This window comes from Sparus aurata, chromosome 6 (genome assembly GCF_900880675.1).
Source record: "Sparus aurata chromosome 6, fSpaAur1.1, whole genome shotgun sequence".
In the NCBI taxonomy this organism is placed as follows: Eukaryota; Metazoa; Chordata; class Actinopteri; order Spariformes; family Sparidae; genus Sparus; species Sparus aurata.
The window spans coordinates 3,077,462-3,095,371 of NC_044192.1; the positions used below are offsets into that span (position 1 = coordinate 3,077,462).

Here is a 17,910-nt window from a genome sequence, read left to right on the forward strand (position 1 = left end):
GAGGAGAAGGGAATTTTAGCTTAGTTACATTCATGTTTGTGACATTCTCAGATATAAAAATAAATAATTAGTTTTGTCTCTTTTCTCAGCTGGATTGTTACTGGCTCCTGGTCCAGGGCTCATACTTAAGTCCCTTCGCACCATCTTATTCACTCTGCTCATGCTTAACATTCAGGTTATCGACCATTATTGCTTTTTTTCTGAAGCTTCCTTTGTCTTACATTAATTCATATTATTTAAGTTTTGGCATTTGCTTTTAAAAAGGCACAACATGATCAAACTACAAGTTAAAAAACAGCCTCAGCACCATGAATCTGTTGGTCTGACAGACACCTGAGTACTCAGAATCACCTTGTGGTTGAATTTTTGGAAATAAACATTCTGAGCTTCTACGACCAATATAATCCCCTAATAAACTTCTTGTAAATTACGTAAGTTTAATGAGGTCCCTTTTTAAGTTTGTTATCTCATTAATTATCACAGAGTATACCTGTTGTGTTGAGCTGCATCTTTGGCTTTTTTGGTGATATGTTTGTAACAGCAGTTTGATATCCAGCAGGAAACACATTGTGAGAGGATACAAACTACACATGAGATTTACAATCAGAACATGAAAGAGAACAATAAAACAAATTATGACAATAAAACAATAAAATGAAGCCAGTAGGCACTTTTCTGCATAACATTATACAAATTTAATGCCCTTTGAGATCTTTGTGAACCTTCAGTCTTATCATGATTTAGCAGCTGTAGACTTTAATGTTGTTGAGCTGCCTTAAATTGTGATAAAATAATATACTGTTGTCAATCTGTCAATCAAGATGGCGGCTCGTCCTGACGCAACGGCCCGGCGCTCTGACTCACTTGTTTGTATCTTGTGTCTATTTATCTTGTTGTAAATATTTTTTAATTGTTGTAAATAGTGTTGTATTGTTTTTCATACTTGCCCATATTTAAAATTTTGTATTTATTTGTCAAAGTCAAAGAGCTGCTACCTGTGTTTCGTTGTTTTGTCTGAAACAGTGACAATAAAAAATCTATTCTAATTGTCAAATCTGACCAAAAATTGATGAAGTTTCACAAAGATCTATTATAAGGCTGCAGAATACATATTACTCTGATATTTACAAACTGTATATACACACACACACCTTTACAACAGATAAAGGTATCAAGCTGATGAATTGGACTCGTTCTCTGCAGGTGGTTTATAATCAGCTCCCAGATGACGAGGACCTGAAGAAAACAAAGAAACACACATATTATATGAAGTCAACATTTTGGCTTTATTGATAGGCCAGCATTTAAAGGGAGGGGGAGAGACTTAACATTTTTTGGAAAAAATGGCATTCATTCAACAAATCCAACAAGAAAGAATTGACTGTTCAAAACGGGAAAATATGGAAGAAACATTTTGAAAATCTATACAGTGCAATCACACTGGATTCAACCCAAAATAATCTGCTCAACAAACTAGAAATCCTTGAATCAATCATTAAAGACAACCAAAATCCTTTGGATTGTGAAATAAGTGAAGGGGAACTGCTGGCTAAGATCCAGGCCCTGCAGCCGAGGAAAGCAAGTGGCCCTGACGGCATCTTAAATGAAATGCTTCAGTTTAGCAGCCATAAAATCAAGACTGCCATATTGGCATACTGCCATATCAAAACAGGGAAACAGACTTCTTCCCCCAAAGTAGAGGAGTGAAGCAGGGCTGCAGTCTGAGCTCCACCCTGTATAACATTTACATCGATGAACTGGCCAAATCCCTGGAAGAGTCAGAGATCCCTGGTCTCACCCTCTCTGACACAGAAGTCAAATGTTTACTGTTTGCAGATGACCTAATACTGCTCGCTCCATCAAAGGAGGCTCTACAAAAGCAACTAGATCACCTGCAAAAGTTCTGTCAGACCCGGGCCCTGACATCCCTACAGGTTCCACCTGGACTCTACGGACATAGTAAACACACACAGCTACACATATCTAAGACTAAATATCACATCAACGGGAAATTTCAATCTGGCCATTAAGGATCTAGGAGAAAAAGGCAGAAGAGCTTTCTGAACTATAAAAATGTCTTCAAACATAGACATACCTGTAAAAATCTGGATCAAAATATTTCAGTCAATAATTGAACCAGTTGTATTGTATGGCAGTGAAGTGTGGGGCCCTCTCGTGAACCAAGACTTCCAAAAATGGGACAAACACCCCATGGAAAGCTTGCACACTGAGATCTGCAAAAGCATCCTCAGAGTCCACAGGAACACCCCTAATAATGGATGCAGAGCTGAACTGGGCCAGTTCCCCCTTTTAATTCGGATCCAAAAAAGAGCAATAAAGTTCTACCAATACCTCAGAGACAGTGAGCCCAGCTCCTACCACTACAAAGCCCCACAATGCCAAGAGGAGAGCAAAGAAGGAAGTCCCCTCAGCCAGCTGGTCCACAGGCTGAGCTCCAACAGCACCGGGCACCAAGACCGCCCTCACACCATCCAGCCCCACCAAATTATAGCAAGAAAAAGACAATTACATCAACTATTGGACATCCACAACCAAAACCCAAAGCAAACTCCAATGCAATTTGGCCCTAAACAGACAATACTCCATGGCAGATTGTCTGAGCTCTGTAACTGACCCGAGACTGAGGAAAACGTTGACTATGTACAGACTCAGCGACCTCAGCCGGGCCTTAGAGAGCAGCAGACACAGACAGACCCGGCTGTCTAGAGAGGACCGGCTGTGTCGGTTCTGCCCACACAGACAGACCTGGCTGCCCAGAGAGGACCAGCTGTGTCGGTTCTGCCCACACAGACAGACCTGGCTGTCCAGAGAGGACCGGCTGTGTCGGTTCTGCCCACACAGACAGACCTGGCTGTCCAGAGAGGACCGGCTGTGTCGGTTCTGCCCACACAGACAGACCCGGCTGTCCAGAGAGGACCGGCTGTGTCGGTTCTGTCCACACAGACAGACCCGGCTGCCCAGAGAGGACCGGCTGTGTCGGTTCTGCCCACACAGACAGACCTGGCTGTCCAGAGAGGACCGGCTGTGTCGGTTCTGCCCACACAGACAGACCCGGCTGTCCAGAGAGGACCGGCTGTGTCGGTTCTGTCCACACAGACAGACCCGGCTGCCCAGAGAGGACCGGCTGTGTCGGTTCTGCCCACACAGACAGACCTGGCTGTCCAGACAGGACCGGCTGAGTCGGTTCTGTCCACACAGACAGGTGGAGACAGAGCAGCACTTCCTGTTGCACTGTGACACATTCACAGACATCTGAACCCAGATATACACTAAAATCACAGGTACAACCCCAGACTTCCCCAAACTACCAGACCAAGAAAAATGACAACATTTACTGGGAGAAAAAACTGCCACTGCTGTCGATGCAGCGAGATCTGTGAATGCTGCCACAGGAGAAGAGACGAGCTGCACAACAACACCTGACATGATTTCATCAACATGAACCAGCTGATCCTGACTGGGTTCTTACCTGCACACTGATATTCTGTTTACTATTGTTGTTATTGTTGCCATTATTGTTACTATTATTATCATTCTTATTGTTAATATTGTTAACTTTTTTTCTGAACCACAGTCATGCCAATGAAGCTTGTTGAAATTGAAAATTGAGAGAAAGAAAGAGAGGGAGAGAGGGGAGGGGGGTATGATCTACGTACTGCCCTGCCAGGGAAACCAAAGTGAAAAAAATCATTGCCATTCAAATGCTGCAATTACTCTTCGTATGCCTTGGGCTACTTGTCCATAGAGAGAAATTCCAAACATCATTAATGCCTGGGTTGAACCACAACCTGCAGGACCCATCAACTGACCCCCGGATAGGTCGGGTTTGGGTCAGTTCACAAGATAATAATTAAGTATGCAGCCAGGCGGGCAATGGGTGACAAAGCAGTGTTACCTGCAGAGTCTCCTCACTGTTAACGACCGCCAGGAGTCCACAGTTTCTGGGAGAGCTTGCCTTTACACAGACCGTCTCCTCTCCATGCTGGTTCAAGCAGTGCTGCATATTCTATTAACAAACTCATCCAGTGAGCTTCATCTCATCTCAGCTAACCGTGTCCTCAGAGGACGACGAAATTCTGGAACTGTGGACTCTTTTTCTACACAGTGCAGCCAAACACTAGGATGAAACACTGCAGATGTGTTCAAACATTCAAACTTCTTATGCTGCCATCTGACAATAATATAACCATTTGGAGGATGTAAAAAATAAAAAATGTTTAGTCAAGTTGTTCCCAAACTGTGAATGGAGGAGAAAGAGGAAGAGAGAAAAGAGAGAGAGCGCTCTGTAACAGAGTGGACCGCTCCAGCAGCAGGATCAGAACCTCGGAGAACACAGAGGTACAGTTTTGCTTTTTGTCTTATTCTCAGTCCCAACAACTGTTCTAATATCTAACATAAACTTGTTTTGTGGGGTTGGCTGTGTGGATGAACTCTCATAATGGGCTGGATGGGAGCTTAAAACAAAAGAAAATGGAAAAAAAAAACCTGATCCATGCACCATTTCTGAATGTGGCTCTGAATGTATGTTTTGATGGATATTAGCTGTTGGCTAACTGAATGCTAACCTAATAGAGTGTTAACAGCAGCTAACAACATTCAGTATCCAGCCGATCTGCTCCCACAAAGTGGATTCTCTGTTTCTGTATGATCGTTTCTGGGTTTCTTTACAATTAAATGTTTTTGTTATAACAATAAAGTTCTCTGAATCACATTCAGTGTGTTTATATTAACCTCCAACATGAAAATATCTAAAAAGCTAACGATGCCTCCCTCCTCATCAGAGAGCTCATCAGAGCCTCAGCTCATTTATTACCTATGAAGAAAGTTCCCACCTGTTATTATTCCAGGTGTGATTGGAGACGTTTGAGCGCCCTCTGGTGGTCAGAACAAAACAAAACAACCACACACTGATAGCAACATTGACCTGTGTATACAGTGTGTAGGCAGGTTTACATAGTGAATAATAGTGATAAGATACATTTGAGCCTTAAGAATAACATAAGTGATAGCATACAAACTGTAAGCAGTCAGACAGTTAGCCTGGTGCTGCTGGATGTGCTTTTTAAACTGAGTGTTTGCTCCTGCTTCCAGTCTTTATGCTAAGCTAAGCTAACCACTTCATCTCCTAAAGCTGATGCTGGAAGGTGTTATCTCTAAGAGCGTTGAACTGTTCCTTTAAAACGTTACAGCTGAGATATTCAGACCAGAAGTATTAAACTCACAGATTTGGACACAAAGTTGAGTGCATTGTTTTCTGCAGCCAGCTGATTTAAATCCAGCCAGTTTGAGGTCTAATCTAAAGTATCATTTGTTAAATGATAAACTGGATTAAAAGGCAATTATTTACATCCAGAAGAGTCTTTTTGTTTATTTAAATGAAGTTTATCAGCAGACAGAGACAAGATGTAGAGCCTCCACCTTCAAGTGTTCACTCATGAGAACTCTGACAAAAACATGTTTGGGGGATATTCAGAGGTCTGTTTGATCAATAGTCAATAATCAATAGTATCTATAGAGTTGGTCAGAGATTTGTGAGTGTGTTTCATTTTCATTTAATTTAATCAGTCAGTATTAGAACCGGAGGCCTCATGTAAATAAACAGAAGGGTTCAAATCTGAGGAGACAGAAACAAACTGTCTGGATGTGATTGTATCACACAATGTTTCTGTAATGTTGATATCTGAACATGATGTGTTGATATATACTGATACAATACATAACATTAACTTACCTGGTTTACAGGTAACTGTGACGCGCTTTGTAGCTACAAGCAGAGCCTGAACTGCAGCAAGAACTGCAGCTCCTAAAACAAATCCACCCAGCCATCCAGTGATCTCTTTGGTGGAGCAGTCCTCACGGAGTTTCTCTGAAACACTGGACGGTTTCTCTGAAACACATCACAAAGAGTTCATGTAAAACTTATAGTGTGACTGCATATCACGTACATCACACAAGGCTGACTACACAAAATACATTTTGAAGGTGACCAAAATTAATCTTTAAAATTAATATTACTTTAAATATTAAACTTAGTTGATGAATAAAGCACAAAGACAGAAATCTCACCACTGATAAACACGTGTCTCTCAGAATAAATCTGATGTCTTATTTCCTCCTGAGTGACTTCACAGCAGTAGTAACATGAAGAAAGCTGCTAAATGCTAAACCTTTATGTGTATTACAAAATACAACAACAGTCAGACTGATAACAAGGCAGATTTAGGAAAACAGAAAACCAGACAGTTCATGAACTCATGCTGAAAACATGTAGTTGATTCGAAATCCATATCAGACGTAAAAAGTCAGAAATGGACGTGGAAATCTACAGAAGTTGTTTATAATATGTTTAATTTAGTAAAAGGTGTGAAACTGTAGAATTCCCTGGATAATAAAATGTTGCTAAAATATTAAATTCAAGAAAATATGTAGAGAACAAAATGACTGAAGAAATGACTGAGTGACATTTTTGTTAAGATGACGTCACTGACTCAGTAAATATTGGTGAAATTTTATCTGATTTGACAATCTAAAAAATAACTTAAGGGGGGGCATCTGTATTAATGTTATGTTATTATAAAAGAGCCACTATGTAGTGTTAGAGAAGAAATTCAAAGTCAGAATTTTAATCTTTAAAATATCAATGAGGTAATAATACGAACTCAGATATATGAATTTTTTTACCATTTATAAGCTGTTCTCAAAGGAAAATCATTTCCCAGAACACTGTTTGAAGCTAGAAAGGTGGCAGGGTCCACCACATATATACACAGTAACACAGTATAAACTGTGTTGTCCTTTAAGATCAGTTGGTTTAATCAGTCATGAAATCTAAGAGAGTTTGATGAATTAGTTTTTTTAGGCAGAGAAAAAAAATCAGCCAATGAAGATCTTTAACTTCTGATTAAAACTACAGACTGCTCCTTTAAGAAAAGGGCAGCTAGTAACATTTATTCTTCTTCGCTCCTTTTTTCAGTCATGGAATAACTACAGTGTATTATTTGTTTTGGGAAATTACAAACTGTAATGAGCGAGAAATTACTGAGGCACACTCGTCATAGTTTACACAAAAAAATGAAAGTTTCTAAAGACACTGTAAACTAATGACACAGATTTAAAATGTTTTGATGATTAAAATATCAAAAAGAAATCTCACCACTGAAAGGCACGTAGGTCTCAGCAAAAGTCTGATGGCGGATTTCCTCCTGAGTGGCGACACAGCGAAAGTTGTCGGTCTTCGTCACAGTGGTGAGGACAGTAATATAGAAGTGATTTTCTCTTTCTGTGTCCTGAAGCTTCTCAGCAGGAAGGAGGGTTCCGGCGCTGTCCAGCCACTGGACTTCTGGCTTTGGAGAAGCTCCGGGAACTTCACACTGAAGCTGCAGCTGCCCATCAGCTGCTTTAAGTGTGGTGATATATGGCCTTGGAGATGCACCTGTGAAAATATAACATTCAAAAGTTTATTAATGACAGCGATAAATGTAACTTGAATACAGTTGCTGCCTCACTGCAGAAATCAGACACTGATGGTATGTTTGTGTTTTCAAATTCAAAAATGACTGACAGCTTAATTATCATGATCATAGAAAAGTTGTAATACATTAAGAGACAGATCAGGAGAAATCAGTGTCCCGAGCTGATTGATGATGTCACTGATATCTACATCTGCAATGTGTGCTACAACTTGTTAGACCAGAGACGGCTACATTCAAGACTTTACACACAATAACACATCAGAGTGTCAAGCTCAGGAGCAACTTCAGCTTCAAGTGATCGCTAGAAATGCCTCCAAGAAAACAGCAGAGTTTAAGTGTATTTATATGAAGAGTTAAAGGGCAATGAATTTGGAGAAACTCCTATATATATATATATATATATATAGAGATAGATAGATAGATAGATAGATAGATAGATAGATCTATCTATCTATCTATCTATCTATCTATCTATCTATCTATATATATATAGATATATAGATATAGATATATAGATATCAGGATAAATTGTATGATGAACATATGTAGATGTAGAGATCGGTGACATCATCATGCACTATGGGTCAATACATGACAACTCAGCCCAAATTAAATTCATGTTAAAACTCTGGGAACTTGTGAAATCTAGATTTCCTGATTTTTGTGATACTTTCTATGTGTACTGCCGATATTTTTAACCGCAGTGGGTTGAAATTTGTTCAGAACATCCAAGAAATCCCTCAAGATCATTTGCAACATCTGCGTTAATATTCATATATTAAAATAAGTATGTATAAACATTTTGGAGGTGTTATATAACTTTATCATTCCATAAGTTTTTTAAAAAGAGCACATTTTTCAAACTACGTACACACAGACAAAAAATGTTCAACTAAAAAGTATTTGGAGTTCAGCTATAGGATTTTGCAAAGTCCCCTGAATTTAGTAGAAGTTTGTGTGTTAATCTTTTCAAGGAAATTCATGACATGAACTGGAAGTGACTTGTTGAATTGGTAAATAATGAATGAATGTTCAATGATTGGAGTGAAGGACTAACATGTAGTTTGTTAACTCGTAGCTACACAGCACCAACCCTCTGCTCATGTCAACCTGCTGCACTGTGAGAACAACACGTCTACATGGAGTTACTGGATCAGAACCTTTGAATGATACTGAGGCACAGAGAGCTGTAGCACACCTTACAGGTACACAGATCAGTGACATCATCACTCACCTGGGGTTTCTCCTGATCTGTCTCTCAAGAGCCGTTCTGAAAGACAAATAAGATCAGTTTTTGTACAGTGCATGGATGATATTATGAACCTAACCGAGTAAGGGAATCTTTTTTTAACATTTAAACGGAGCAGAGACTCTCCACACACATGATTAATGAAGGAGCTGCATGTTCAGGCTGTTATCTGGTAACTGAGTGGATGACAAGACACGTCTGCATCTGATCAAACTGAGCTCAGTAAGTTGGATCGATGACGCAGCACTTCACTCATCACTTTCCTGTATGATCATTAAAGGTTTGACTCCGAACTTCGTTAATATTCGAACCTGTTATGGGCATTATTTTTTGTAAAGGTGTTTGCTTTTAAACGTTGTTTTCAATTCAGATTCCGAGGCTTTTTCACGCCTGCTGAAGTTGTGAATCGTGAGCTCATTAGGCTATTATTGGTCATCTGGGCTCCTGTAGGTGACGTTAGCGTCCTGGTTAGCGCCTATTTTGTATACCAGAACAATGGCTGCACCAAAGCCTACAACAACTACGCGTGAGGAGTTCCAAATCTACACTCCAGACCATCCGAAAAGCAACGTGTGGCGCTACTTTGGGTTCCCAAAGGAACAGGGAAAAATCATGACTAAGGACAAAGTGACATGTAAAATATGTAGGACCAAACTCACATACCAGCGACTTGAGACCTGTCAACACTACATCCACCTGTCAGCTGGAAGAGGAGGAGCGGTCTGACTTTTAATAAAATAAAAAAAAGTGTGTTTTTCTTCTGAAAACATCATTGCCTGCCTATTGACATTGATTGATACACTCCCTCTGGTGGACAATGTACAACTTAAGTTTGATACCAATATAGGTCTTACTGAAGGCATTTAATGATCAAAATATTATTCATAAATATTCAAATATATTTGAATATTATTATTAATAAACAAACAAACTTCGAATATGATTTTTGGCCAAAAGTCAAAGCCCTAATGATCATTTGTTTTGCCTGTGTGCGATTGTTCCTTCTCTAGATCTCTTCAGGAGCACCTTGCCTTCACCTGGAGTCTACTCTTTTACAACTGTGAGAACTCTTTATCATTTCTTTTTGTGTAAATATTTTGATATTGACAGTAAGATAACTTTACCTGATTCTCAGCTGTCAACATTAAATTTCTCTTTTCAAACTGTCCCTCACTTAAAGCGTTCTAAACAGAAGATTCAATGAACAACAAGAACAGTCAGAGTCAGACTGTCAGTCACAGCTGGAGATCTCGACAAAAGACATATCAGCTGTTTAATGAAAATACTCACCAACAACAAGCTCAATGTTGAAGGTTTGACTCTGAAGATGTGGAATAATGCAGCTGTAGATCCCGCTGTCGGTCACCTTCGTATCATGGATCTTTAAGGAGGCGTTGCCGTTCATCAGTTCATCTGGAAAATGTGAGACTCGACCTTTGAACTGCTGATCTTGACCTCTGTTGGCTTTGCTGTCGCCTGAATCATACATGAACACGTCCTTCTGACCGTCTTTCTTCCAGTCAAAGATCTTGGCTATGATGTTCTCCTTGGTGCTCGGCATACAGGGTAAAACAGCATCAGTTCCCTCTTCCACAACCACTTTGGTGTAACCCGAACCTGAAAGACAAAGCAATAGTAATTTCACTTAGGATAAATCAAGTATCTCTCCATCTATAGTGTTTAATCATTCTGTTTAACAGAGAGCTGTCAGGCTAAAGCAGAGAGTCACATATCACATTAACAAGTCATGATGATAACACCCGTTTACAAGTACGTTAGTTAGAAATCAGATTTCTAAAGTTATTTTTCATACTGGCATAGTTTAAGTGTATTTATGATACAGCACAGCCCATTGTAAGAGAGTCTGACTGTTGTTACACTTTGTATAAATCTGACTAACGATTAGTAACATAACAGAAGAATTTATAAATCTCATCACAGCATTTGATGTATTGTCTGAAACAAAAGCCCAGAGAGAGACAAACACCTAAGCTGTGTTTCCATTTGCAAAACAGCAAATAGCTACGCAGTTCAACTGAACTATTCAGCTGTAATATGAGAGTGTTTTAAGTTATTAACATTCAATATTATTTAACCTTTAATTTTTCGTGCGTGCAGCTTTGTTTCTCAGTGTCCATGGAAATGATGATGAGTACAGCGATTAAGGTGTGGCAGTACTGCTGCATGTTTACATGTAAGAAAGAAAGAAGGTTGATGTCTTACAAAGCAAGACAGGAAGTGTTGGTGCGCGACTGAACAACACTCTTCCACAAAGAGGAAACAAGCCATGTCCCTGTCGATCGGAAGGGGCGAGAGTTTGATTTGAGCTCCGGTGGGACGGTACCCTCGCGGTGTGTCTCGACGGGGAGACATGTGGCTTGTTTCCTCTCTGTGGAAGAGTGTGGTTATAACACTTCCTGTCTTCCTGTAAGGCATCAACCTCTCTCTGACCAAACTGACACAGCTGTAAACATTTTTACCATGAGCAGCACTCTGCTTGTATAATCAGTTCACTTTTCCAAATTCTAACTTTTATTTTTAACCAAACAGGGGCAACAATCTGGGAAAACAACTATTTTGTCTATACACGCTTCTCTTTATTTCCATTCTGTGTGGAAGCCATCCTCTGTTTCAGCTGGTCAATTTGGTCTCACAGCATCTAAAACTGTAACACAAACACACGAACCTCACACACAGACGTACACTCTCTCTGGCACTTTTCATGTATTATCAAGGTACAAAGTAGGGATGCACCGATCTGACTTTTTCAACCCTGAAACCGATGCCTGTCGATACCTGATCCGATACCACTGGTGAATTAATAATAAACTGTATACCGGTCTCGGAAAACTACGTGCGTGCATGCTCTAAGCCCTCATCTTCAACAACTGAATTTGGTTAAGCATCTAAAACAATTAATTCTAAAAATGTGTGTTATTGTTGATGCTTTCAAGCTTTGAAGTGCATCTCCCAAAGTTAGTTGCCGGGCTGTAACTGTCTGCAGCTCCTTTGGTTTTGTTGAGCTGCAGAAATTCTGTGTGCTCCTTCACGTGCTGCTTTTGGATGTGCTTGAATAAATCAGTAGTATTGTACTTTGCAGTGCGACCACCGTCCCTCAAATATTTAATTTGCAGACACATCTCCACGCAGCCGACTCTTTGGCTCACTGCGTATTGATTAACGGTTAATTCAACTCAACTAAACACACGTGCTGCTGACAAGTGACGTAGGATGTGCCGCGACGGGGGGAAGAAAAAAAAAATCGGCCTGTGGATCTGTTAATTTTTCTGTAGTCTTTCACTGTTAAAAGAAAGTTGCCAAGCTCAGCAGCTGGACTCATGTTAGAAGCATTGTCGGTGATGAGAACCAGGGCGTGTTTCTTTATTCCCCACTCGTCTGCGATTGCATTGAGAAAATCACACATATTCGCGTTTGTGTGGCGATCATCCACAGTTTTCATCTGAAGTACCGGTACTTAGGACATTAGCTTCCATTAACTGCTGACATAATGAGCTGTAACGGTCACATATGAGACTGTTTGGTCTCGAGCATGGCGTAAATCTAAACTGGAGGTTTTTTACCTCGCCTGGCATGATGGTGTACTAAATTATAAGCGTGCTCTAAATACTGCTAGAACTGCATATTTCTCCAGCCTAATAAACAATAATAAACACAATCCTAGATTTCTCTTTAACACTGTGGCTAAACTTACTCAAAAACCACAGTCGGTGAGCTGTGCACCCTTTAATGCAAATGATTTCTTAGATTTCTTTTACAATAGAATTAATGAGATCAGAATTAAAATTAACTCATCATCTCTGGCTTCCTCGTCAAACGTTGTCAAAAAATTGTCCTGCTGCCGATTCTGAGTTAGTCTCAGCTCTAAACACTTCTGAAAATATCTCCCTTGAGATACTGTCTAAAATTGTCTCATCCTCTAAACCAACTACCTGCGTCCTGGACCCCTTTCTGGCAAAACTGTTTAAAGAACTATGGCCAGCACTGGGACCTACAATATTACATATCTCTCATGACTGGTGTTGTCCCTTCTAGTTTTAAGTCTGCTGTGGTTAAGCCTCTACTTAAGAAACCACACCTCCACCCAGGATCACTAAACAACTATCGACCAGTATCCAACCTTCCCTTCTTCTCGAAAGTCTTAGAAAGACTCGTGTCCCAACAACTTACAGGCTACCTACTCAATAATAATCTCCTGGAACCTTTTCAGTCAGCGTTCAGAGCTTCACTCCACCGAAACCGCCCTTACTAAAGTGGTAAATGACATTCTACTTACTTTAGACTCTAACTCGACCTCAGTGCTGCATTTGATGCTATAGATCGTGGCATACTGTCAGACAGACTTGAAAGTCAATTTGGCATCTCTGGCCTGGCCCTAGCCTAGCCTAGCCTGAATACAAAACATGTAGGCAACATGAATGAGTTTACTACTAACACAAATGCCAGCTGTGTTTATATGGATACTACACGAGTTCTGTATGTGTAACAAAATCATGACAAACTGAACAAACTTCATCAAACCCAGACAAAGTTTGGGCACCTGGAGTAACATAGCCATGATGCTAACAACAAACCACCTGAGCTGGTTGGAGTATCGCACAAGTCAGTTCCCAAATTAGCACGATAACATCAAAACACGGTCTGTGACAAACCAAGAGGATACTGTAATCAGATCAAATCACATGTGTTGCTGAGGAAAAGGTGAAGAACAGAGTTTTGTACAGAGTTATTTATTGCACAGTGCAGAGTGCAGTGTGAGGCAAACGAGGAGGCTAACTAGCCGAGGAGGCTAACTAGCCAACAGTCCTTCCGCGATTCCGTGTAAAAGTACCAAAGGACTCAGAGAATCAAGTCTGTCTTGGATTTGCAGGTCAGGATGTCTTTACAGCATTACAGTCCTTCGTCATAATGCTGTTTTTCACATTTTAACGTCATCAAATAACTGCAATTCCTGCAACTTGAACACAGCAGAGTCTGACTACTAACGTTACTACTAAAAAGGAGGCCGTGATGCTAACAACAACCCACCTCAGCTGGTTGACAGCTCCAAAATTACTAAACTAAACTAACGTTAAACATCAAAAACATGGTCTGTAACACATCAAGACGATGCTGTGATCAGATCAAATCACATGAGTCGTTGAGGAAAAGGTGAAGAACAGAGTTTTGTACAGAGTTATTGCACAGTGCAGAGTGCAGTGGGAGGCTAACGAGGAGGCTAACTAGCCGAGGAGGCTAACTAGCCAACGAGGCTAACGGGCCAACAGTCCGCCCGCGATTCCGTGTAAAAGTACCAAAGGACTCAGAGAATTAAGCCTGTCTCAGATTTGCAGGTCAGGACGTCTTTACAGCATTACAGTCCTTCGTCATAATGCTGTTTTTCACATTTTAACATCATCAAATAACTGCAGCTCCTGCAACTTGAACACAGCAGAGTCTAGCTGACACGAATGCTAACTACTAGCATCACAGATTGTGGCCAACACTGATTAGCTACGAGTTGATCGACGCTTTCTTACCTTGTTCAACAATTCCTTCAGTCAAAGCCAGTAAATAACTACACAAGTAAAAGAGGCACAACGCGGATACTGAGGCACTCATGGTGAACTGAATACTAGGTGGATAACGTCGTTTACACTCCACTCGAAACTACTTTAGCTTTAGTTAGCGGTTAGCTGCGATGGCTGCTCAAGACTGTAAAGCCTGATTTACGCTTCTGCGTCGCCGTCAGGATCCCTGCAAGTCCTCCTCTTCCTTCCCCTTCCCCTCCTCCTCCGGGGTTTTCCAGCAGTCAGCATCCAAACAGTTGCATTGCTGCCATCTATGGGACTAGCAGCACCTTACTGCACTACATCCTGCTATACAGACGAGTGTATAGTGATAAACAGCGTTTTCCCCTCCTGCTTGACTCTACTTCTAAAATACTTTTCAGAGATACTTCTTCCAAACCAGTTTCTCGCTATTCTCTGAGTAGATCTCGTCTTTGTCGGTCAAAATTTCTACAAGAAATCCAAACATGTTGCACTGTCTCAGGTTCCTGACAGGAACACAAGCCACTCTGGTGTTTTCCTAAAATAAGTAAAGTGCTGTTCAGAAACGTGTGACCGATTCTAATTCTAGAAATAATAACCTCTTCCTTATGTCTAATGTCTTACGTCCTTGGCCAACTTATCAACCTTTTCATTTGTTGCAACATGAGCTGGGACCCATACAGATGATACTTCTACCCCTCTCCTTTGTTTCTCTCGGTACACAGGAACACGTCTTGTTTCTGGTTCTATGAGTTAACGCTGAGACAGAGCACACAACATCAGATTCAGGCCTTATGGAGACATCATAACTGTTTCATTGATCACAGATGAGAAAAACCTCTTCTTTAAAGTTTACTGCAAATAAGAATTACATTTACACATCTTCTTAATTTAAAAGGGCATTTTATTGGTATCCAGTTCATTTGAAGATATTTTAAACCTTTGTTTATTTTCAATAATCGTAAATAACATTGAATCTGTGGAACATTAAGTGTGTTTCAGAGAAAAAGGTTTAAATCAAACTAATTTGTAAATAACAAACAAAAACCTTCCAGTTACTCTTTCTTCCCTGTAGAAAACACTAAATTAAATGAGGCTGCCCACCGGCTCTGCTCAGTTTGTTTAACAGTGATGGGGATTTCAATGCAATAAGAAACTAACCATATTTGTGACATTTCTTCTGTTGAATTCTAGTTTGTTTTTTCTTCTATGTGTTGACACTGACATCATTTAAGTGATTTCAACTCGTAAAATCAACTAAAAAGTGACGGTCGCAGGTTATAAGCAGGCATTCACGTGGATCGTTGGGGCTAGGTGGGTCCACCCAGTCACACCTGGTCCCACCTGTAACGACCCAAGTGAATGCCAGTTGGGTCAACGAACGCCTCACAAGTGAAACTCGTGACCTTAACATGACCATCACCACTCTGTGAGGTCTCAACCATGCAGGGATTGAAACCTGCAACTCCCCTCCAGTTAGTTGGAACTGAAGAAGCCTCTTGGATGAGAGTTTAAACATCTTCAACAAACTGATACTGATAAATCCAGTTTACAGCGAAACAGCATGTAGGATTACCAGAGCTGGATGATAATGACCTTCATCAACATAAATATGCACAGATTTAAACCACAGTCTTCTTTTCTTATGAGGGAGCACACACCTAAATTAATCACACTCATCTATCAATAAACAGCACAAAGCTTGCTCACTTCTGAGGTTTACAGTCACATGTCTGCTTATCTTCTTTTTTTAAATCAGACTTTGAGTTGCCAGTCAGGATGTGGTTTTCTCAGCTTGGTACTGTGGCACATAAATGTTTCCTTTATGATACTGTGTGAAGTGGGGGAATTACATCTCCTTTATCAAATGTCCCTAATATAACTATGTAACATACTGGCTTAAATCTTTAGGAAATCATTTTGAATTGTGATATATGAGTTTTAACTACCAACACACCTGCCAAAGTATAGTTATGTATGTATGAATGTGTGTTTTCTGTTATTTTTGTATTTTTAATTAACTGCTGTTATTTTGCATTGTTAATTTCATTTTATCCAACCTGTGTCAGCAGACTTGCTCTCCTGTTTAACTGCACAATGTTGTTTGTGTCTTGTCAGTTTTCTTGTAGCCTTGTGATGATGCTATCTGGTGTGTTGTCTTTTGTCTTGTTTTAAAACAAGAAAAGTTACTGATTATAAAAAAAATCTGATTTTAAGTGCCTCCAAAATAAGCAAACAAGAGATTTTTGAGAAACTTTAGTAGGAAATAAAAGATGGACATGATAGATAGCATTACATTTTATATAAAAAGTATATGATTGAGATTTTTCATTAAAGAAATGTAAAACATGAGGAGGACTACATTTTTCTTGAATCAATAAAACATTTGAATAACTAAAGCCAGCAAAAGCCACAAATGTAGTGGAGTAAAGAAGTAGAGTATCTGTCTTTCAGCTGCAGTGAAGTAATTAAATAAACCTGCTTAAAATGGAAATACTCAAGTGAAGTACAAGTACCTCAAATCTGGTCTGAAGTGCAGTAACATTACTTGAGTAAACGCAGCCTCCCGCTGATGATGTGTGTTTAAATACAGCGTTTATTGTCGTTTCTCCTGGAGGACATGTTGTTTCCTACGGAGCCCTGGAGGTGACATGGATGATTATTTATATTTTTAATCTTGCGATAACACTCTGTGTTTGGGTCAAAAGACATTTTTGGTCATTGATCAGTTGAACTGTGTATCAGACTGAACATGAAGCCTGTCAGCGCTCGTTACTCACTTTAATAAACTGAATCAACCCAAAACGTTAATGATCATTTCCTGAGTGCATCAGTCTGTCATGGGAGGAGTTTAAGGAAACAAATGTTTAACATTCAGTCATTCCTAACTTTGAAGTATACAGTATACAAAGTAAAAGTACATTTAAAAAATGTCAAGTCATGTCATTTAATTTCTGTCAAGTAAAGTCCACAGAGCTGCTCAGCGTGGGAAGCTTCAGGAAGAGATGCAGTGAGTCACATGTGTGATAGTCAGTAAGAAGCAGCGGCTCGAATTATTGAATGAAGTGAACTTTGTGTTGTTAACTCAACACTGACAGGACGATGGAATCATGAACAAGAGCTGTTTACTTCAACAACTTCTACTGCAACACAGTTCTCAGCAGGAGCATCATAGTCTCCTGTTGCACTCTGACCTCTTTACTTACAGCATATTAACTCTGACCTGCCTTATACAACAGCGCCCCCTTGTGGCATAAAGACCAGCAGTACATCTGTTTGTATATAATAACAGAACACAACAAACGTCTTTAGTGTGAAAGCCGAGAGAATGTGACTGTGTGAGAACGTCTGGAAAACTGAAAGTACTTTAGTAAATTTAGGTTTTCTGACCCACATTTTACATGAATATGATTCTATATGCTTCCATTATTAATCATCTGTCCTGACTGCCAGTTGTCACTGCTGCAACGTTATTTCATAAACTAATTATAACCATATTACCATTACCTCAACAACTCCTCCATCATCATCATAACAGCTCATAAAACCAACAGCTGGACACTCATCATGGATCATCAGAATACCTGTTACATGTAGCTCTTACCGTTACACAATAATA

The 17,910-nt window shown here is 40.0% G+C and overlaps 1 protein-coding gene across 3 annotated transcripts; it reads right to left on the reverse strand.

Annotated features, from left to right (window-relative positions):
* Window positions 1-80: 80 nt before the first annotated feature.
* On the reverse strand, window positions 81-14,612 carry LOC115583263 (V-set domain-containing T-cell activation inhibitor 1-like). Of its 3 annotated transcripts, none has more exons than XM_030419918.1 (6): window positions 14,280-14,612; window positions 10,033-10,359; window positions 8,728-8,763; window positions 7,175-7,453; window positions 5,753-5,887; window positions 81-1,236 (listed from the first exon to the last, which is right to left on the reverse strand). In XM_030419918.1, the coding sequence occupies exons 1-6, from the start codon at window positions 14,359-14,361 to the stop codon at window positions 1,172-1,174; spliced, it is 924 nt and encodes a 307-aa protein (XP_030275778.1). In that variant the 5' UTR covers window positions 14,362-14,612; the 3' UTR covers window positions 81-1,171. The 3 variants fall into 3 exon arrangements, with proteins under 3 accessions (XP_030275778.1, XP_030275776.1, XP_030275779.1); XM_030419916.1 differs by having other exon boundaries at window positions 5,753-5,908; XM_030419919.1 differs by lacking the exon at window positions 8,728-8,763 and having other exon boundaries at window positions 5,753-5,908; window positions 14,280-14,611.
* Window positions 14,613-17,910: the final 3,298 nt, after the last annotated feature.